Raw genomic sequence first — 23,835 nt, forward strand, 5'->3', positions numbered from 1 at the left:
GTCAAGGCTTAGTACAAAGTGAGAAAAATTAATTGGGAAAATAGAGTAAGAGGGATCAAAAGACAGACTAAAGTTAAGATGTCTGGTCTGCAGTACCTCTCTTCCACCTTGCCTTTGGTAACTCATTCCTGGCCAAAATCTCAATCTTAGCCATTCAAAAAGCAGTCTTGTACAGATGCCACCTATGGTCTGATGCAGCATCAGGAAAAACAGGGATGGAAAAAAAGGAACAGCTTATTAAGTACTGAAAAGGAACACTGACTTAATAAAAATAAATGATTTCAAATGTTACATAATTCAATTTTAGTTCAATTAAATTTAAATATATTTAAATCCTGATGTACAAGACACTCCTTAAGCTGAAATGTGAATTATGAAAAACAAAACTAATTCCTATTTCAAAACACCAATATTATCAACAGTATCAGAGCACAGACCAAGAAAAATACCAAAATCATCAGCTCATTAAAATTATTTTACTTAGATTATTAGTAAGTCAATACAAATAAGCAAGGCTTAATTGATATAAAACTATTAAAATGAATTAATTAGTTCAAAATAGAACCACTTAACACATTTTATCTTTTTGAACATATCTTAACATTAACTCCAGTGTAGAAAATCCTGATTTAATACTGCATTCTTAACATCACTTTGTTTCTGAAGATGAGACTCTTCTAGTTGTTCTTGGGATCCTGGGTGACAAATGGGAATCTGGCTGAACTAAATCTGCATAAGAAAGAATACAGATAAGATTAAAAGGCTGTTTTCACATACAGAAGCTGCTTCTGATACTTTCTAGTGCTGAATATTCCTAGAAACCACATTAATATGTAACATTAAACTGGTTTTTAACTCAAGTCTAAAAATTTTAGAGAAACTGCAGATTTTCAACAGATTCCCAAGAAAACATTGGTGAGGTTGGTGCAAATCTCCCCAAACTCCTTCTTTAAAGAAATTTCAGGCAATTATACTTTAATAATAATTTTAATAATATTGAAGCAAAGTATTACTTAATAATAATAAATAATAACTTTAATAATACTGAAGCAAAGAAATTTACATCTCACTTAAAATCTTTAACATGAAAAATGTGTACAGTGATCCCAAATTATAACATAGGGCAGGAATCATCAAAATATTTTGGCATTGGTTAAAAAAAGGAAGAGCAGATCACACTAGAAAAAATAAAAAGTAATTGAATAATATTACCTAAGGAGAGCTACCTTTTTAACAATAATTGCTGGTAAACCTGGAAAGGAGTTGGGTAAAAATTCAGTTTAGACCAATATCCTATATCACAAAAAAATCAAAATGGATTTATGACCTGAATAGTATTTGATATCTACATAGTCTTTCTTTTTGTCACTAATTTCCCTATATCCCAAGGAAGTTAGAGACAAAAAGAAAGGCTAAATAAATACAATATTTACAACAAAACTGTAGCAGAAGGAAAAAAAAAAACTAAACAAAGTATACAAATGCTAAATACTAAATTATTAGAATAGCAAAACTTAATTGTGGCAAATATAATAGGAAATTATTGTATTATTAAAAACAGTGCAATCAATGCACAGATGGATAGGGAAGACTTAGATAACATGATATAAATAAAGTAAGCAGAACTAAGAGAATTATATACAATTACTACCATAACGTAAATAGAACAAAATAACTGAAACAAAGCTGCAGAAGTATAATGACAGCTTGGTCCCAAAGAAGAAAAATAATAATATACTTCCTTCCTTTCTAGTGGACTGTTATGGAGGTGAGGAGCAATGAGTCTGAAACATTGCATATCACTTGTATGACATGTTAATTAGCTGTGCTAAACTTTTATTTTAATTTTTTAAAATTATAATAAAAAGCTTTCTAGAAGGGAATATAAGGATTTTAGGAAAAGCACATAATACGAAAACAAAATATAGTAAGAAAAATAAAGAAAATAAAGATATCCACAATGAATCTACTAGTAATATGTGATCTATTTCAATAAGCCCAGGGCAAAGTTCAAACCAAGTGAAATATCCTACCTCTTGTATCATGAGGCCAAATATCATTACAATGAGGACAACGTGGTTCAGGCTGAGATTTGAAATACTTTGCAGTGCAAGGTAAATGCATTTTAATTCCACAGGTTTCACAGAACTGACCCTGAAATGAGAAAGACTGATCATGAAAAGTCTGATTTCTCATTTTGCTTAAAATTTTTAAGTGGACTGTGTATCTTTTTCCTTAGGAGTCCATAATCATTGTTATTCATTCTAATGATCAAATATTTTCTTCTGAGAGTTTTAGAACCAGTTGGGCTTACTTTGCTATCAGGATTCTATTTTCTAAGCCACAGGATGTATGTCTGGAAATGGACCTCTGAGTAAGTCCCACAAATTGTCTGTGTTGTCTTGGGAAAGTTCTCCATTTTCACTTCACTAAAACTAACTGAACTAGATAATCTATGATGTCCTTTCTTGCTGACCATACTACCACAAATGTTCTTTAAGCACTTTCAGAAATGTACCACATATCTAGAGTTCTATCAGTTCAGTAGATTCATCCTCTCATGACACACAGTTTCATGTACTTTCCAAAATGACTAATAACTCTGAGGGACAAACCTGGCCCAATAATGTTCTATTATTTGGGAGGAAAACAGCATGAGAAATCAATGTTCTAACAAAAATATCTACAATATTTTGAACTATGAACAAGGTATTATATGCAGGAAATTAGTGCTAGTATAAAGAAAGTTTTATTAGTAGAAGAATGGGTTTTCCCCCCTCCTGCACCTGGCATAAAATAGGGACTTAATCTTTATTGGATAGAATTTGGCCAGAGAGAAGCTAATGGGTTATTTTATGATATCAAAGGTCTGTGAAATTCAAAGCACACAGTAGAATAGGATGGTAATTATGAAAGGGGAAATATTCTCAAAGATCAATTTAAAAACTTTATATTTCTTTACCTGAATGGCAAGGCTGTGGCAGATGTTGCACTTTTTGACATCTTGGTAAGTCTCACATATATACTGATCCAATTCCATGATGCAGCGAGTATGTAAAGTATATTCACCATGTCTCTAAAAAGATAGTGAAAGCCAATAAGCACTTATTGAAGATTCATGGTAGAAAGATCAGGATGGGGGAAGGGGAGGGTTTAATAAAGAAATGTCAATAAATAAGCCCTTGTCCTTGAGACTGAGACATAGCTGTAGAGATGATACACACAGAAATGAAATATCAAAAACAATATCCTGTCATTAAAAGGCAATGTGGCACCATATCACACAGTGCCATAACATATTGGAGTATGTGCAATATGCACATACTCCTTCTATCATTTTATTTATGAAAAATCAATGTAGGAAGGTTCATGTGAACTGATACAGAGTGAGTGTACAGAATCAAAACTATTTATACAGTAATGGCAATATTGTAAAGATAATCAACTTTGAAAAACTTAGTAACTGATCAACACACACCAATTCCAAAAACTCATAATGAAACATGCTATTTACTTCCAGAGAGAGAAGTGAAAGACTCAAATTTAAGCATGTTTTCTTCTATTTCTTTTTTTTGCTGTTTTTTATTTTTTGAACATACCTACTATGCTAATTGATTTTGCATGATTATATACACTTGTAATGGATTTTACTTTTTTTTTCCTTCTCAAAGGCAAATGAATTTCAGGAAGAAAAGCAAGGTAGTATAACAGAAACAAGACTGAATTTAGAGTGGATTTATCTGGATGTGAGCCCTATCTTTGTTTAAGCTATACAAAGGAAGGTCAAGTGCTTTCCCTACCTCAGCCTATTTTCTTCATCTATAAAAAGGGGATATTCAAATGGAAATTCAATTTCACAGTATTATTATGAGCAGAAAGCATTTTGTAAATTGTAAAATGACATATATGTGTGTGTATGTATATATGATTTACACACAGTTTTGACCACATAGGTTCCCCATAATGATGTGTCGATTAACACTTCAAAATGATCATTTATTCAAGAATTCAAGAATATTTTATTCAAGAATCCTATAAATCTCTTAGGATTGGTGAAAACAAAAAAATTATCATTGACCTTTTCCTTGAACAGACAGGGAAAAGCCACATCATTGTCCAGAAGACTCATGTTGCACACATATTTAAACACTAAGCAATGTAGCCCAGTGGAAAAAAGCTGTAGATCTGAAAAAAAGCTCTAGATCTGCAAAAGAGACAGGGACACATATTTAGACACTAACCAATGTAGCCCAATGGAAAAAGGCTCTAGATCTGCAAAGGAGCATTTGAATTTGGGAAGCCCTGTTACATACTATTTGTGTGAACTTAACCATGAGATACATCTCCTATCTTCCAACCTCACTTTCTACAGCTCTTCAAAGGGATGATTTCTTAATCCCTCTAGTGCTAAATCCTATGGTCCTACAATGGAAATCATACTTCAGAATTCCCTGAGCTAAGTGTTTACTGCTTCCCAAATATCATAGTTGCTTTGACTAAATAAGGATAGGCTGTTGAAATGAGGATTAGTGTATTTTCAATTTAAAAAAAAAAAAAAAACTTAACATGGGAAGAGGAGGTACAGAAGGTCTCAAAACCTTTTATAACACAGGAAATAAAATGGCAGAGGACCAAGAGAAATCTCAAGAATTTAAAGTAAGGGGTCCTTAAAGCTCATCTAGATCAGAGCTTCTTAAAACTTTTTGCACTCATAACTCCTTTTTGCCCAAGAAATTTTCATTTGACCTCAGGTATATAGATATATGAAATAAATATACAAATCAAACATTTACTGATAATAAATCATAATTTCATGACTCCCACATTCAGATACAAGACCCACAGTGTAAGAAGCTTTGATCTAAATCATATTATTGATTTTGTAAAGGAAGAAAGAGTAAAGGGAAGTGCTGTGACTTGTCTAAGATCACACAACTGGCCAATCAAACTAAGGATACTTCTGCAATATCCTTTGGTGGGCTTCCTGAAATACAAATAAACAGGATGAGGGCCTAAAAAAGATTAGAGAGGGATTCTGACCATAAAGTAAGGATTTTAATGATGACTTCTTTTTAACCAATTAGTAAAAATTCCATTTAAGTAACACCTTACAAAGTACTTTCTGCACAACTGCTCTGTAAATTTGGATTGTGTAGGAAGAGACCTTGGCACCCAGGGGAAGCAGTTGGAAATGGAAAGAGCCCTGGTCTTGGAATCAAAGAAGCTGAGGTGAAACATTTTTCCTTCTATCCCCAAAATGTACTGACCATCTGATATTAAATTTCTTCCCATTTCAGGTTTCTTATAAAACTTATCTTGTGATCTTGGACAATATGTCAATTAGCAGAAATGTTCATGACTTAGACATATTACACTACAGAGTAGGAAAACAATAATAGTTAACAACTATAGAGCATTTTGATGTTTGCAAAGTACTTCACAGAGGGGATCTCAATTGACAGTCAAAACAGCTGTGAGAGGTAATTGCTTAAGTGGCTTGCTCAGGTTCACACAGCTAATAAATGTTTGAGGTAAAATTCAAATTCAGGGCTTCCTGCCTCCAAATGACGTATCCACTTCTGTTAACCTGCTTGCACTAACTGTTCTAAAATATGATAGGGATATGATTTTCAGTGATACAGGAGCTGCACAGCTAATATAACAGGGTGTGTGTTTATGTGGACAGTCAGAACACAGTGGCCTAAGTTGCACTGCCCTGACCTGACCTGCATCTCACAGGCTCTCTGAATTTACCACTGGGGCTTCTCATCATTCTGGAAAGATCTTATTATTACCCTGAAGTACAGGAAACAGAAGAAAAGGGATGGAGAATAATTCTTAATCCACAGATTGGAAAAATAGAGGAAAGAGTTGGGGGTGGGGGGGGGGGGAATCTTCAGTTCCTAAATTTATAGACTAGTTCCTAATTCTTACTAGACATTCAAAACAGTACTGGGCAATAAAATCCTGGACTCAAGAAACTCAAATTCAAATCCTGGTTCTACCACTGGCCACACCCCTGAATAATTCACAGCATCATACAGAATCCTAGGAATGAGGATGGAAGATCCTAAATAATCTAATCTGCTGATCATTTTTTTAGATAAAGGAAGCCAGGGTCTGAAAGGATAAAGAGGTACAGGGTCACACAAATAAGTAAGCATTAATCAGCTAAGGGTTTCAGTGGTTAGAATGCTGGATCTACAGTCTGGAAGACAAGTTCCAATCTATCCTGCCACTAACTGTGTGATCTTGCTCACTTAAACAGTCTTCCTCAGTTTCCTCAATTATTAAATGTTGATAAGAACAGCACCTATTTTACAGGGTTGTGAAAAGGCTCAAATAAGATGATACATGTAATCCACTTAGCACAGCACCTGAACCAAAGCAAGTACCTTTCCCTGCCCTTGAGCAGCAATCTGGGGTCTGAACTTGATTCCAAATCCAGGGTTCTTTCAATTCCATAATTCTCTGGGTCTTAGTATACTTCTCTAAGAAATAAGGAGATACGAATCACCCATCTCTGAGGTCCTTTCTAAAATTAAACAATCTTGATACCAGAAAGCACCCTAGGTTAAATTTAATTCCTATGTTAAAACATTCTGCAGGCTCAAAATTTTGGGAATTTGACTGTTTACTCATAGATATTAAGTACTGTCTTCATAGCTCTTCAAAATGCAAAGAAACTGCTCAGGGCTTAAAAAACAAAAATAAAAAAACACCATAGTATTGTCTTGTTTTAATCACATCCCCTGAAAATTATCAGCCAACTTCCATGACATCAATGAATTATGTGTGCAGGGCTACTAAGAAGTAAGCTTTCCTTGAAAAAGAGGCTGACAGTGGTATCAGCAGGTCCAGTGTGTCGGCCAGAAACCACATGAGGAAGTACAGCATGCTCACCACACAGAACATGTCATGCTGGCCACATAGAACAAAATCACCAGACACTCACTGGAAGGAAGCTGCTGATAAATGAGGTATCTGTGGCAGAACCTTGCTTTCTGTGCTCCTGTCTGGGGTTTCTTGAAAATTCTATCATACTGTTACAAAATGCAGAACTAGAAGTTTTGTGTCAGCACTGAAAGCCCCAAAGGAGCAAGTATCTTTATGTTCAAGCACAATCTGTGGAAAAATCTTTGCCTAGTTTTGCTTTCTTTCCTAAAGTAGTAGAGTTCTTAAATCAGCACTTTGGAAGAAACTCTTATTTGCCCTAAAAATCAATCAAAGCTTTAAAAATGGCCACAGTACATCCTGGAGGGTAATTTACTTCTGAAAGCCACTTGTCCTGAACAAACTTCTGGAGTACGTGTTCCACTTCTTTCTTCCTCATTTTTTTGCTCTGAAGTTTGTCTGACAGGTTTAAAATATTGGTGGATGATGCATAGCCATTTTCTGATTCAACAATCAAGTCCATCTGCAAGAAATGTTTTACAGTAAATAAATCTCAAGTCGATATTTTTGACCCACTTTTAATATGCTATTAAGTCCCAAACTGGCAGACATGCAAAGAAGCCTATTTCTTTTCTGTCGCATTGGAAAACTGGCTTAATTTTACATGTTAGCAATATTTATGCAACCCAACTGAATTAGACATACATAGTACTTGTCTACTTTCCTCCCTGGATGTTTGTGAAAATCAAATAAATATTGTATGTAATGTACTTTATAAGCACTATGTAGTATTTACATAATAGATAATATTGTTTACATTGTTAGTTCCTGCATTTCTTAAAAAGAGATGAAAGGGGAAAATGCTTTAAAATAGTTGTTAATGCTTAAATCTTATTTTAGAAATCAGAGAACAGCACATACAGAATTAATTTGCCCTGCCTTGTACTAGACAGGGCAAAATTCACATCATAACCTGTCTCATAGAAAAATTATGGTAAGATAATCAAATGAAACACTCAAGTGTAATTCATCAATGGGTATCCCCTCCAATGACACAGCTTACAACCTATCCATGCTCATATATATTTTATTATCATTTCCAGGCTGATAACTCCCAACTGATACATCCAGCCTTAATGACTCCCCTGAGATGGAGTAGCATATGAGTTTCCTACTGCATACATTTGGAACTGAATGTTTCATAAGCCTCTCAAAACAGAATTCAGCATCTTCTCCCTGAAACTCATCCCTCTTTTGGTCAAGGGCACCTATTGTTCCTTCTTGTCATCCAGATTTGCAAATATAGCAACATACTCAACTCCTCACTAATTATAAGTAACTAATCAGTTGCCAAATTGTGTCCTTTCCATCTCCACAAAATCTCCCACATCTGTCCCCCTCTATATGCTCACATCACCACCACCTCACTGCAATCTCTTATCACCTCTCGCTAGAACCCTGAAATTTATTATTTATTTTATTTATTTATTCTCTGCCTCATGTTTCACTCTGCTCCAATTCATCTTCCACAAAATTACCAAAGGATTTTCCTTAAGTACATGATCATGAAATTCCTCTACTCAACAAACTCCAGAGTTTTCTCCTGTCTCTACAATCCAACATAACTCTTCTGACTTTTAAGGCTCTTCCTCAGCTGGCCACACCCAGTCTTTCCAACCTCATTATACATTAAAGCCCCTTTCTGCACTCTATGGTCCAGCCAAACTGGCCTTTACTCTGTGCTTCACACATGTGCTCCTCCCATCTCTTTGCCATTGCAATGCCCCCTCATACTTGGAATGCACTCAATCCTAACCTCTGCCTTGAAGAACTCCATGTTTCATTCAAGGTTCAATTCAAGCATTTTCTTCCTAAACTTTTTTCTGATCCTCTCAACTGCTGGTATATGTCTCCCAAAATTATCTTTTATCTAGCACCTCCTTTGGAGAAGGGACTACTCATTCTTACCAACTGCCAATAAACTGCCCCCCAAAAGGCAGGCAAGCCATTCTAACTGAAGCAGCATGTCACCTGGAAGGAGGGATGGGAGGCGGTGTGTACTAGGTAAGTCAGACCACCTCAAAGACCTTCTCAGGGCCTGATAAAGATAGCTCAAGAAGCTGAGCCCAAAAGCTCAGTGGTTCACAACCATCTTCGTGGGAAGCAATCCCTTTGTAAATGCAGCCTAGCAACTCTCCTGTGAGTGCTAGAGCCATAGCCATTGAAGAACTAGAAAAGAAAGTTCTTGCCACCCAAGATTTTGATACCATCAAATGGATGAACATCAGACACTGGAAATGATATTAAAGAGTATCCATTAGCTTCTTCATCCCTCCACAAAGGACTATGGATGCTCAATCTAACTTCCACCTTTAAACCTCCTATTTAGGTGGTCTCCTCCAATAGAATATGAACACCTCAAGAGCAAGGATTGTCTTAGCCCTCTATTTGTATTCCTGTTGCTTTGCACGTTAAGTGCTTAATAAACGCTTTTGTAAATCATCCATTCATTTCTTTTGTATATTCCTATAATGCCATGTTTTTTTTCCCCAGTCTAGATTTTAAGCTTTTCACAAGGACTGTTGGACTTTTGCTTTTATATTCACAGTGCCTAACAGAGTCCTGGAATATAAAAGGCATTGAATAAATGCTTGTTGATTGATTGATTGAGAATCTAGGATCACCTCTATATTACAAAAGGTATTCCAAAAGCTGCTGGTCAGTAATCTCCCCAGAGACCATACAACAGTCATCGCTGGGAAGTCCAGATAAAATGGCTAAACAAAAATGGCTACCTTAAAGGAAAAACTAAACCCTTCTTTGAGAAAGCTCCAATGATTTTAATTTAATACTAATTTATCTCACAAGAGAAAACTAGTTTCCCCAATAAAGTTTTTCATTCGTATGATGTATGCCTACTTCAGTTAATTATCATATGTCAAAATAAAATGACATGCAGCCCTTTAATTATTCTCCAAAGACTATTTATTAGTTTTTAAAATTAGAGATAAAAATTTTCCCCAATCATTTTATCTGATGATACTTACAGTTTTTTTAAATAATTCCAATTCATTTTCTGCATAGTCAGATGCCACTTTGGTAGCTTCTGTTATTGCAAGATTCACCTAAAAAGAATAGTCACATTGAATGTTAATTTTTGTCCCTTCATTAATGACTAGTATAGTAGTACAACTTCTTTGAGCTTTAGTGCTCTTGTCTATAATAATATTTGCTCTACATGCATCACTTTGTCAATCTTTCAATAATATAAAAATGTGAATTATTATCATAATTAGTTGCATTTCTATGTTATTGAATAACTTTTTTTTAACTTGGAAAAGACCTTAGAGAAAATCTAGCATAAATTCTTCATTTTACAAAAAAGAAAAATGAAATCAAAGAATGGGAAGTCATTTGCCCCAGGTCATAAGTGGCAGAGCCAGGATTCCTGACTCCAAGGCTGTTATGTCCCCTAAAGCAGAAGTTCTGAATCTGAAAGAAGAGGTAGAGGGTTATGAAATCTAATATTATAACTATGTTTCAATATAATTGGTTTCCTTTGTAATATCATATATTTTATTTTATTCATTTAAAAACATTATTCTTAATGACCTTAAGAGAAAAATGAAAAGAAGGGAGAATGAAATACACTTCAGGTGGAGGGGAGAGTAGGGGGGAGGGAGGAGGGGGAAGGGAAATTATCTTACATGCTTAAGTAGACAACTATAAAAATAAGGAAGATGTAGTAAAGGAAGGAGTTGAAACTTGAACTTCCCTCTCATTTAAATGAGAATATATACACCCACACAGAGTTTGGGTATAGAAATAGATTTCACTCAATATGGAAATAAAAAGGGAAAAGGAGAAGGGAGAATTAGGAGAGTAGATTGAGGGAGGGATCAAGACTAAACAAAATTAATGAAGAGGCAAAGAATGGGAATTTGAAAGAGAGCCCACAAATTGGGAGATGGCTAAACAAGTTAAAGTATATAAATGTGATGCAATATTATTATGCAGAAAAAAAATGGAGATGATTTCAGAGAAAGATGAGAAGACTTATATGAACTGAAACAGAGTAAAGCAAATAGAACCAGGAAAACCATGTATACAATGGCAATATGAAAAATACAAACAACTTTAAAAGAATTAGGAACTCTGATCAGGTAATAACCAACTAGGATTTCAGAGGACTAATGATAAAATATGCCACGTACTTCCTAATGAGGTAAAGGGATAAGAACAGAGAATGAAACACAATGTTTGGGCATAGATAATGAAGAAACATTTTGCTTAATTATACAAATTTCCAATAAAGAATTTGTTTTTCTCTTGTTTCAATTGATGGAGGAGAGGAGGGGGTATGTAGGAAAGAAGTAGTTTTCCTGAATGAGAAAATCAATATAATTATTTTTTAAATTGGGTCAGAGTTTGTAGGGAACTTCAGAGATCATCCAAACTAATCTTTAATTCAGAAAGGATTAGGCCTACTACAATGTCCCAAACCATAGTGGTTTGTCCAAAGTTATTCAGTGCTCCAGTTGGAGTTCCTTACTCCAGACCAATGCATAGATATTATAAGTTAAAACATCAAAGGCTTTTAGCTGTAACACATAGTAGAATTAGCAATAGTTTTGAAATAGAAGACCTGGAGTTAAAGGTAATCTCTACTATTTAATCCTTATGTGGCCTTCAGCAAATCCCATGTATTCTTTCAGCTCAGGATTCAACTTCTAGAAGATGAGAGATGTTTAGACTGGTCTCAGTTTTAATTCCTATCCAATTATCCTTCTAACAACTGAATTCTCATTTATGCCTTGTTTTCTTAATGAATAATCACATTTCCATAGACAACCATACTTCAACTTCACTGAATTACACTTAGTTTTAGTAAATTAATTTTTTTTAAGTATCTAGTTATTTTATTTTTTTCTTTTTATTTTTTCTTTTAATAATTATATCTCTTTATTGACAGAACCCATGCCTGGGTAATTTTTTTTTTTTTTTTAACAACATTATCCTTTGCACTCACTTTTGTTCTGACTTTTCCCCTCCCTCCCTCCACCCCCTCCCCTAGATGGCAGGCAGTCCTATACATGTTAAATATGTCACAGTATATCCTAGATACAATATATGTGTGCAGAACCGAACAGTTCTCTTGTTGCACAGGAAGAGTTGGATTCAGAAGGTAAAAATAACTCGGGAAGAAAAACAAAAATGCAACAGTTTACATTCATTTCCCAGTGTTCTTTCTTAAGGTGTAGCTCCTTCTGTCCAGTTTTCATAAATTTAGTGGGAAAGATTTTATACTTAAACATTTTGAATATCCAGTCAATTCTTTAGATGACAGGGTCATTTCTGTTGTTAAAAGTTGTGTTATTGCCACTCTCTTATGACAGCAACTCCTATATTTAGAGTCAGTTCTAAAAGCACTTTGAAATTAGCCTAGTTAAAAGAATTCATTTGTAACTCATGGAAGTTAGTATTCTGCAACTTGAAATCCATTTTCCCTTAAAAACACGATCGGCATCCTAGACCAGCCCCTGAATGCCAGTTTAATTGCTCCTGCAATATTGTACTGCAAGCAGTATAATAGACACTGTTGGAAATGGAAGAGTCCTTAGAAATGATCTGATCCAATCCCCTCATTTTCTAGAAGTGAATGCTGAGGTTCAGAGGGCAACAATCCCTCTGCTAGTTATGGGAAGAAGTAAAATTCAGAGATCTACAGCCTCCTACTTCAGAGTTTTCTCTGTTTTATCAAGGTGTTTCCCATAAACACTATCAAAATTGGAGCCTAGTCTAGGTGGAGGAATACAGAATCTGGAGGTGGAAAGGATCTCCCAGTCCCTTCATGTTAAAAATGAAGACTGAAACTCAGAAGGACTTGCTAAGGTCAAACATCACTAGCCCTCCTGCCTTTCTTACAGCTTCCCCTCTACTTCTGACCCTGAAGCAACTACAGAGATCTGAGGTTTTCTAAAAGTTTTGACTGCTAGAAACAATAGGAAATAGAAAGAATATAAAATGGCTTCTTCCAAAAGCCCGTTCTTACCCTTTTTTTCCTCTTCTTCTCTCTCTCTCTTTCTCTCTCTCTCTCTCTCTCTCTCTCTCTCTCTCTCTCTCTCTCTCTCTCTGCCTTATAATCTATAGGGAAAGACTCAGACTAGCATAGGTGATCGGGATGTATTTTTAATACTATAAGATGAATTGACATTTCAGAAGAATACTGAAACTCAACTCCTAAATGTTATATAACAGAATAGGCAGCTCTGGAAGTAAAAAGAAAACTAGGAAGAAGGCATTACTGAAAAGTTTTTCACATATTTTTGCCTGGTACAAAACAATGATTGCAAGTTTCCCCAAAAATATTAATTTAAAGTATGTTTTACTCAGGTTCCCATTTGTGAAATGTACCTCAGCCAGAGGATTGTTGATTTCTATTCACTTTGGTCACAAGTGTTTCTGGTCAGACAAATCTTAATTACTATTTCTGGTTTTCATGACCATTTTGGTATGGTTACAATATCTTAAGTCCAGCCCTTCCCAGATGAGGTTATTTGATGTCTGTTGCTGGAGATAGTTATCATAATGACTCAGTAAAAACAAGTTTGCAACTTATACTTTATTTCTTACTAACAAGAATTGAAATGTACAATTGAAGGCTTTCCCCTAGTGAATTACTGTTAATGGCTCTCACCCCAGATAAACAGCAGCCCAGGACAATAACACTAGTTTAGTCATTCTGTACACATCAGAAAAATAACACATCATATTTGCTAAATATTTTAAGTTTGCAATGTACCTCGGGTAAAATAGGGCCAGTGGTCTTTCCTTAGACATAAATGAAAGCAAAAGTTTCCCCTAAATCAGGGCAAATCCCCTATCCCTTTTTCTTCCAACAGCCCTAAATAGAGAATGATTCTAGAGTGACCTAGAAAAAAGGACCTCACCAAATCTATTCTGGTCACAATCCATTTTAAAGAGTCTACTCTAGAGCTGATTCTAGAATTAGAAGAGATCTCAATGAGTCTTAGTGACTGGCTAAAATCACAACAAACTCTTAAGAACAGCTTTAAATCTAGCAGATTTAAGTCACCTGGTCCTTTACCTATAGTAATCTAATTCAGAAGCCCTGGTTAAACCTCCCAAGGGGCAATAAGAGATAAAACAGACAGGGGTCTGTCTGTCTCTGTCTCTGTCTCTGTCTCTCTCCTCCTTTCCTCCCTCTCCCATTCCCCACTTCCTTTAGGGCCAAACTGCCAGCTCATCTCAGGGCTCACATTTGGTTACCTTCCTAAATTGAAGGACAAATAGAAACAATAAAAATACAACACAGAGTGGTTCTTTCCACAAGCTTGGCACACTGGCTTTAGGCAAGAATATCCTCCTCTGGTCCCAAAACTCCATATATTTGGGGGGATTTCTTAAACTACTAAAAAAATGAACTTTCATAGCCATGCAAAGGAATATGAGGTGGGGGAAGAAACAAAATAAATAATATCCTGAGGAATAGCAGAAAGTTGATAATCACACTTGGATAATAATACTTAAAGGTAGTTGTGAAGAATATGTTGAGTAAACTTTGAAGTACTATGGAAATGCCAATAATCACTGTAAAGGTTACTGTTATTTTTCTTACCACCTATGTGACTTTAGGCAGGTCATTTAATGGCTCTGAGCCTTAAGTTTCTTCATTTGTAAAATGAGGCATTTAGCCCAGGTGATTGCTAAGTCCCTTACAAATGTAAACCCTATAATCCTGTGGTTCAGATCTGATGGTAATAATGGGGAGAGAGTATGATATAATAGAGAAAATATTCAGATCAACAGATCTATAGGAAGTTTGACAATAGGGTAGTATAGGGTAGTATGAAAAATATTCAGAAAGTCAGTGGACCTGATTTGTGTCCTGCTCCTTTCATTAATCAACTCTGTGATCTTCAAAAGTCATCTCTTCTCTTGAAGCTTCAGTTCCATATCTGTAGAGGCTGGAGGGGCAACTAGGTGGCACAATGTATATAGAGCCAGACCTGGAGACAGGAAGACTCTTCAAGAGTCCAAATCCAGCAAGCCACTTAACCCTTTTGCCTCAGTTTTCTCAAAGTATACCATCGTCTCATCTGCAAAGAGTGATAATTTGGTTTCCTCATGACCTACTCTAATTCCTTTAATCTCTTTTCCTTCTCTTAGTGCCACAGCTAGCATTTCTAATACCATATTGAATAGTAATGGTGATAGTAAGCTACCTTGTTTCACCCCTGATCTGACTGGGAATGGATCTAGTTTGTCCCCCTTTGCCTCAGTTTTCTCACCTGAAAAATGAGCTGGAACAGGAAATGGCAAACAGCAGAAGGAAACCCCAAGTGGGACCAGAGTCGAACTTGACTGAAAGGACTGAACACTAGCAGTGGAGGCTGCTGGGATAGATGATCTGGAAGACCCACCTCAGCTCTAACCACACGATTCCATAACCCCATTCCCTTCCCCTCTCCTCGTCCACACCCAAAGCTGCAGGCAAAGTTGGGGCTGGATGAGCCAGGCCATGTGCGCTCTGACCAGGGAGAAAACAGCATCTGGCCTCAGTTCTGTATGCAGGCCTACTCCACAAGGGGGCGCTCAGCCACGCACTTACCAAAGCATAAAATATCTTCCCGTTATCTTCCGAGCGTCCTTTCCTGATTTCCATAAACAATGGACGTAGAAATGTGTTAATAATGCCAATGAAGTCATCCAATTTGTCATGCGCATAGTACACTGAAAATTCATAACCAAAAAAAAAAAAAAAAAAAAGGTATGAATCAAAACATCTTTCTCCTCTCAATCTTTTCCTCCTCCTCTAACCACAATTTCTCTAACTAGGAAGCACCTGCCAACTCTCAAAAATGTATATGAATGGGAAAGTTAGAAGAACAGGTTTCTGGACAAACCAAATGGGATTTTCCTAGAAATATATTCTTTTCTATTGTGACCTAAGCCACTATCCAGAACTGCATCCTTCCCACCACCCCTGATTCCCCCCTCCCCCCCAATTATTCCCACTACCACTGAATGGAACTGAAGATTTAATTGCTTGTGCTTTGTATATATTAGGGAATGACAATATGATTGTAGCCATAGGATTCATGTTCTCCTATCATCTCCTACTCCCAAAATAACAACAATCATAATGTTCCTTCAGTGCTTTACAGTTTGCACAGCACACTGGATGTTCTATCATTTGATCCTCACAACACATCTGTAAGTTAAGTGCTATTTTTCATGCATGTCAACTTTTTTTTCCTCCTTCTTGCATTCTTTATATATTACCATCTCTCATTAGAATATAAGTTCCTTAAGGGAAGAAGCTATCTTGCTTGCCTGTATTTGCATCCCCAGTACTTAGCACAGTACTTGGAATATAGTAAGCAACAAATAAATGCCTAACTGCTGGGTGGCATCGGGGAGCTCAACAAGCACCGCCACCCGAACTTTCTGGTGGTGGAGAAGGACATGACCATCAATGAAATCGAGGACACCTTCCGGCAATTTCTGAATCGGGATGACATCAGTATCATCCTTATCAATCAGTATATTGCTGAAATGGTGCGACATGCACTGGATGCCCACACACTTTCAATACCTGCTGTTTTGGAGATCCCTTCCAAGGAACATCCCTACGATGCAGCCAAGGACTCCATCCTACGTCTTTTCCTTCCCCCATACACAGAAGAGATTAAGTGACTTGGCCAGTGTCACTAGTAAGTATATGAGTAAGGATCTAAATTCATATCCAATTCTAATTCTCTATCTACTATGCTACCAGATTGTTTCCAAACTTGGAAAACTGAGTGAAGAGAAGAAGCAGGGAAACCCTGAGATCTGACGAAAGTTGTCTAGGAACAGACACAGGTAATAATGAGCTATCGTATTCTCTCCTGGATTTTACTACTGACCAAACTGAATAGGGATGTAAACATACATATAGCATCTACTACGTGCCAAGCACTATGCTAAGCATTTTACAAATATTCTCTCATTTGATCCTTACAACCACCTTGGAATATACGTGCCATTATCATACCATTTTATAGATGAAGAAACTGGAGCAAAGAGTTAAATGACTTGCCTAAGATCATACAGCTGATGTCTGAGGCTGGATTTGAACTCAAGTCTCCCTAACTCCAGATCCAACAGTGTGTCCACTGAGCCATTAAGTTGCTAATACGGATGTAATTAGGAAAAATATCTGGCATATAAATCAATTCAATTTGATTCACCTTGTGTTAAAGGTCTATGTACAAAGTGCTAAAGAAAGGTACAGAGAGAGAAAACGAATGAAAACCACAATTTCTACACTCAAAGAGCTTTCAATCTAATAGAAGAGATATAACATGAACACAAAATAAGGCAAAGTATGACAGGATCAATGGAGAGATCCAATTGGAAAATCTGAGAGTGGAAAACTCACTTTCAAATAGAGCAAGATTAGGTTTCTGGATGTATTTGAGATTGAGCATAAGAAGTTGGTGGATAATCAAGGAAAAGCAAGGGAAATGGCTTCCAGTTCTCAAAAGGCTACTAGAAAAATGAAGATATTAAACAGACCAGGCTTTATAAGGCTTATTCTGTGTAGCATGCTGCCAAGGCAGATACTGAAAACCTTATACCAAGGGTCTCTAAGATGCTGTTGGGATGGGCATTGGCTGCTTCCCCTAATGCCAATCACAGCCTATTCCATACTAAAGTGATGGTCTTTGCCCTTTTCTGTGATTTGAGAGATTCATCATCTGAGTATCAACTGTCAAGTGATGAACCTCTCCAAAGTTGACAAGTCTAACTCTCTGCTGATGGACAGTCTAGGAAAAAAGAACATACTGTGATAGAGACAATGCTGGGCTTAGAAACATGAGGGTTCTGATCCCATCTCTTAAAAACAAGCCTTGATAACAGATTGGATATAGGGGATGAGAAGGAAGTCAGGGATAGCACCTAGTTTGTAAATGTCTGGATGATTGTGAAGGATTGTGGGACCTTAAATAATACTAGGGAACTTGGGAAGAAGAGAAGGATTGGAAGTAATGAACACAAGATCAGTTCTGGACAATAATAAGTTGCTTAAGAGCTCTGTGCCTTATTTTCCCCATCTATAAAATGAAGATATCAATCCCTCATAGACTGTTATAAGGATCAAATGAGATAACATTTGATAAAATGTTTTGTAACTTTGAAGCACTGTCAAATTGACAGCCATCATTATTATTCTTCTGTAGAATCAGGGAAGGCTTCTTGGAGGAATAGCTACAAAAACTCACAATTAGATTCATATTTAGACAGCACTGGATCAAATGTACATCCTCACAACAATCCTGTGGGATAAGTAGACCTCATTATTCCAATCTATAGATGAAAATACTGACAACTAAAAAAGTGAGGACAAGTCAACAAGACTTTAATAAAATAATTACAGCACAGCAAGGTAGCAAATGGATAGAGCACCAACTCTGGAGTCATATCTGAGTTCAAATCTGGCCTCAGATACTTAACACTCACTAGCTATGTGACTCTGGACAAGTCACTTAACCCCAACTGCCTAGCCCAAAACAAACAAAAACCACTTGCTATGTGCCTGGCACTAGCATTGGGATACAAAGAAACCCCAAAACTGTCCCTGCTCTCTAGGAGCTCACAGTCTTATGGAGGAGACGATCCTATGAACAGCTAGGAACAAACAAAATATAAATAAGATGTCACAGATAATTTCAAAAAGAAAGCACTAGAATTAAAATGAATCAGCAAAGGCTTTCTGCAGAATGTAGAATTTTAGCTGAGATTTTGAAGAAGCCAGGGAAGCTGTGCAAATGAAGATCAAAAGCATTCCAGGCATGGGGGGTAGTCAGTAAAAACACTCAGAGTTGGGAGATGGGAAAAAGCAAGGATTCAGGAGTCCTCAAACTTTTTAAGTAGGGGGCCAATTCACTGTCCCTCAGACTGTTGGAGGGCCAGACTATAGTAAAAACAAAAACTTTGTTTTGTGGGCCTTTAAATAAAGAAACTTCATAGCCCTGGGTGAGGGGGATAAACGTCCCCAGCTGCTGCATCTGGCCCACGGGCTGTAGTTTGAGGACCCCTGGTAGAGCGTCAAATGGGAAAGATAGAAGAGAAGAAAGGGAAGAGAAGCCAAGCGTCAGAAGACCAGAAAGTATCTAAAGGACACAGGCCTAAAGCCAAAAAGAGGCTCTGATATTTAATCCTGGAGGGAGCAAGGAACTATGGCCACTGACTGAATGGGGATGGGGAGGGTATGTTGGGAAGGAATGATATGGTCAGACTTACACTTTATCAATCTGATAGCCAGATAAATGGAGAACAGACTGGACTGAGAAAAAAATCGACTGAGGAAAGAAGACCAATCATCAGGTTACTGAAAATCTGGCTGTGAGGTGAAGGTGATGTCAGGGTCAGAGGAGAAAAAGTGGCACAGTTGGCAGTATTTCAAAGGTGACATTGGCAGGCCTTGGTGACAGAATGGATATAGGGGATGAGAAAGAAGCCATGGACAGCACCTAGTTTGACCATGTCTGGATGATTCTGAGGGATTGTGGGACCCTGAACAATACTAAGGAACTTGGGAAGAAGAGAAGGATTAGAGGTAAAGAACACAAGATCAGTTCTGGACAGGGTGAGTATATGATTTCTACAGTCATCCAGTTCATTATGTCCAAGGAGGCCTTGGAGACATGAGACTGGAGGTCAGCAGAGATCAGGGTTGAAAAAAATAGAGCTGATAATCATCTGCATTGAGAAGATAATTGAAATAATGGGAGTGATGAGATCATCAAGAGAAATGATCTTCCTAAGTTTACAGAGATAATAGGAACTGAGATTTAAACCCAGTTCTCATGGCACAAAGATCATTGATTTTTCCACTAAAACACTGATTATCTCCCAGACCTGAGGCTTCTGATTTAACTTGATCTAGAAAAAAAGAGGCTTTTCGACGGAAGAAAATCAGCAAGCATACTCTTCAACACTAACCAAAGCCGGACCATGAACCTGTTCTAGAGATGTGTTTGCTTTGCTAATAAATATATTTCCTGTCTAGAGTAAACTAGGTAGAGTGAGGATAGATCAGAGAATGTATTCATAGCTTTCCTGTGGGGCCCCAAGCCCTACATTCTTGTGACTATAGCAGCAGAGTTCCTACCCTACCTCCATGACACCTAGTGTGAAGCAAATAGCTCTGCCACAGCCTTCACAAGTCTCTCACTGATTTAAGTGGTTTTCTACTTCAGCAATTTAACATTTTAACAATAACAGTACTTCATCTGAAATGCAATTTTAAGTGTGAGTTAAAGCAAGACCTTACTGACTTAACAGGGTTACAATGGGAAAAGCAAAAGTTCCAACAACCTCTAGCAGTAGCTGTAGAAGCCCAAAGTTACTTATCGACAGATCAGTTATCTTTCATCAAAGCCAAGAACCCAGAAATAAAAAAAACTACTTTCGCCAATTAAACATAATACCATCCCTGCTCGCAGGGGTCCTCAAACTACGCCCTGCGGGCCAGATGTGGCAGCTGAGGACGATTATCCCCCTCACCCAGGGCTATGAAGTTTCTTTATTTAAAGGCCCACAAAACAAAGTTTTTGTTTTTACTATAGTCTGGCCCTCCAACAGTCTGAAGGACAGTGAACTGGCCCCCTATTTAAAAAGTTTGAGGACCCCTGCTAGTATCTCATCCTAAATGGAAGGTTTCAAAGAGAGGAGGCTGGAAGGTCCCTTAGAAGCCATCTAGACAAACTCTCCACCCATTTATAGACAAGCAAACAGATGCCAAGGAGATGTTAAGTAATTTGCCCAATAAGTAGTAAGGGTCAGAGACCAGGTTTTCTGACTCCAGAGTCAGGGCTCTTCTAGCAAAGCTATGGAAGGCCCTGCTCTGCTGGGAAGGCTTCAAGTAAAGGCTCTGTTCAGAGTTTGCATAAGTTCAGAAAGATCCATCAATAGAAGAGCAGCAGTATGATAAATCCTTCAGCTATGTCAATTTTGCAGATGGTGTAGCAAGGCACAGTAGACTGACTATCTGCCCTGGTGGAGGGAGTGACTATAAATGATGAGGGTGAAAAAGTAGCCAACAAAGAAAGATTAGGTCTTTGGTAGCTAGGTAGATCATAGAACATAAATTACAATAAGCAATCTGGAAGCCAATGAGAAGCTCTGATACAATTATCTCTTTTAAGTGGACCTTTTGATTTGAATTAGGCCTTTGATTATCCAAAGGAGGCCTTTACTGCAATAGGCCCTGGTTGAATTCTTTGTTCAATTCTTGAATTGACAAACCCTACAATTTACTGTATCAAATAAGGCCAAGTTATGATGTCAACCCCTGAGGTTATATTTTCCCTTAAAAGAACCTACCTGCACCTCAATCCCCCACTAACTCTTTTTAGGGTGCTAAACTTCTTTTTAGGGTTAGCCTGCAAATCAATGACATAATTACTCAATTCTATGCAAGTTCATTAAAAATCTCCTGTCCTATGGCAACAAGTTCATTAAGATTTAGTCTGCCTAAGGCCATCTTCCCCTTGGTGATTTGTGAGTTCCACTAGGGAACTTAGTTCTCCTCTTTCCCCTTATTAATCACTTAAAACTTCCTTTTGGAATTTAACAAATGTTAATGGCATAATAATAAAATCTTTGCTTCTTGATTTGGAAAACATCCATGCCTACAAATTCTTTTAAGACAACCTACATTGGTTTGAAACCCCCAAAATATTTTAAGGGTTAAACCCCCTCTCCTCATCATTTGGTAGCCCTGACAGGGGATATCTGGCTGCACTCCCATATCCAATCACAATGATGAATCAAAGGAGTCCTGAATTCCATGCATTCAAGTTCATGTACATTCTTCACTGGAGTGTTTTGTGACCTTCACTCAGAGTATATTGACTTTTTACCTTGTATAAAATTCTAAGAAACTTGGTGATCTAAGAATTAGGGTCTGCAAATAGACCTAATAATAGTAATAACATATTTATTATATAATAACTTATATAAATATTTCAAGGTTTACCAAGTACTTGACATCTCATTTAATCCACATAACATCCCTGGCAGGTAGGTGCCATTATTTGCCCCATGTTATAGATGAGGAAACCAGAGTCCAGAGAAATTAAGTGTCTAATAAGTGTCTGAGATAGGGTTCAAATCCAGATCTTCCTGCCTGCAAATTCAGCACTCTAGCCACTAAAGAACATTTTCTCTTAGGACACACTATGAGCAGGATTGTGAATATAATTACGAAAAGCAAGCATAATAATTCCAAAAGAACAGAAATGTAGGACTATTTAATATGGGTATAAATAGCCCTTATACAACTAATATCCACTATAACAATCCCTATTATATTATGGTGTGATAACTGTCACCATCAAAGAAAGATTAAATTATGTTCAGAAGAGTCTGTTTTTAAAAGTGTTTGGGGAAAAAAAAAAAAAAACAGGATGTTTGAAAGAGCAAAAATACCAGTTATCTAGAAAAAATCCTTATGTCAAAAAGCTGGTTCCCAGAGAATAAAAATTTCCATGTACATAGTGCTTGGAGGTTTATAAAACTTGTTCTTCCCAACTTCCCTGTGAGGTAGATTGTTCAAGTGTTCTTGCTGTCCATTTTACAGATGATATAACAGAAGCCCATAGGGTTCAGGGGATTTGCCTCAAGAGGGAGTCCTACCCAGCAAATGGCAGAGGCAGGACTATGTCTTCAGATTCTAAATTCAGTATTCTTTCCATAACATCACCAGATAAAACTGTGGCTTTACTCTACAATGTTCTTTGGGCTCCACATGATTTGTGAAATTCCAGCTCTGAAAAGCTACGAATCTTCTTTATGATTCTAGTGCTACAATCCCAGTGGAACCAACAAGTTGATCCACTGAAGTATATTATAAGGAATAATTCAGGAGTATTGTCATAATTAGCAGCAGACTTTGGCCTCAAGCCATTAATTAATTTATTTTAAATATATAAAAGACAGACATAATGTCTATTGACACCCTCTTCCCCATTCCTGTGTTTACTGACACAGATTGAAGAGGCAACCTTGTATTCCAGATTATCTCAAAATCCTCCCCAACCCCATAAAAGCTGACTTAAGATCCATACTAGTAGTAATTCTCAAACTTTTTTGGTCTTGGAATTCCTTTACACTCTTAAAAATTATTAAGGGCCCCCAGAGAGCTTTTGTTTATGTGGGCTATATTTGTTAATGTTTACTGTATAAGAAACAGAAACACATCTTAGAACATTATAAAAATAGTTTTGGTGTCACAGACCTCTCAAAGTGACTAGAAATAGGGAGGAAAAAGAGAAGGACAGCTTCTGGGGTCCCTTTTGACCATACTTAGAGAATCAATGAAATCAAACTCAAAAAGAAATGTTAACTTAGAAAACCACAAATTAACATTATCTATGTTGTATTATATTTTTATTTATTTTGTTAGCTATTTCCCAATTACATCTTAATAATCTGATTGGGGCCTAATTTTTGTGGCTGCTTTTGGTCGTTAGGCTACAGTCTAGACCTCTGACCCAGATCATACCAGAACTCCATTGGCTGGTTCCTGACTTCTCACTCTTCCCCTACTACCGACACTTTGGCTCAAGCTTTCTGACCTTGGGACCTGGAGAACTGCAATTGTGTCTCAGGATCTCCCTGTTTCCTATTTCTCCTATTCCAACCCATATGACTCATTTACTACATCAATACCTAACAAACAAAACTAAAACATCTCAGCATCCAAGGTCCTCCTCAGTCTCATTCCAAGTTACTTTTTTAAGTCTCCCTCAATTCCACTATATGAACCTTTAACCTCTGTGAAACTGGTCTATTATACTCTCCTTTTTACTCACATATACTCTTCCATACTTACTGCTTTCTATCCTTAAAATCCCAATTAAAATC

General features: G+C 36.9%; 2 protein-coding genes across 2 annotated transcripts in view; one reads left to right on the forward strand and one right to left on the reverse strand.

The window, feature by feature from the left end:
• Nucleotides 1–457: 457 nt before the first annotated feature.
• The window catches only part of NSMCE1 (NSE1 homolog, SMC5-SMC6 complex component), a 57,225-nt gene continuing 33,847 nt past the window's right edge, over nucleotides 458–23,835 (reverse strand). Inside the window, exons 3-8 of the mRNA XM_051988250.1 lie at nucleotides 15,527–15,648; nucleotides 9,942–10,019; nucleotides 7,271–7,417; nucleotides 2,963–3,076; nucleotides 2,034–2,154; nucleotides 458–729 (exon numbers count right to left, since the gene is read on the reverse strand). Coding sequence (XP_051844210.1) covers nucleotides 650–729; nucleotides 2,034–2,154; nucleotides 2,963–3,076; nucleotides 7,271–7,417; nucleotides 9,942–10,019; nucleotides 15,527–15,648 — 662 coding nt within the window. The 3' untranslated portion in view covers nucleotides 458–649. The remainder of the gene's footprint in view (nucleotides 730–2,033; nucleotides 2,155–2,962; nucleotides 3,077–7,270; nucleotides 7,418–9,941; nucleotides 10,020–15,526; nucleotides 15,649–23,835) is intronic.
• On the forward strand, nucleotides 16,318–16,614 carry LOC127545931 (V-type proton ATPase subunit F-like; the record flags this gene model as incomplete). The annotated part of the gene is made up of 1 exon (XM_051973444.1): nucleotides 16,318–16,614. A coding segment is annotated over one exon (297 nt), but the record flags the coding sequence as incomplete, so codon positions are not given.

Source organism: Antechinus flavipes, chromosome 1 (assembly GCF_016432865.1).
Source record: "Antechinus flavipes isolate AdamAnt ecotype Samford, QLD, Australia chromosome 1, AdamAnt_v2, whole genome shotgun sequence".
Classification (NCBI taxonomy): Eukaryota; Metazoa; Chordata; class Mammalia; order Dasyuromorphia; family Dasyuridae; genus Antechinus; species Antechinus flavipes.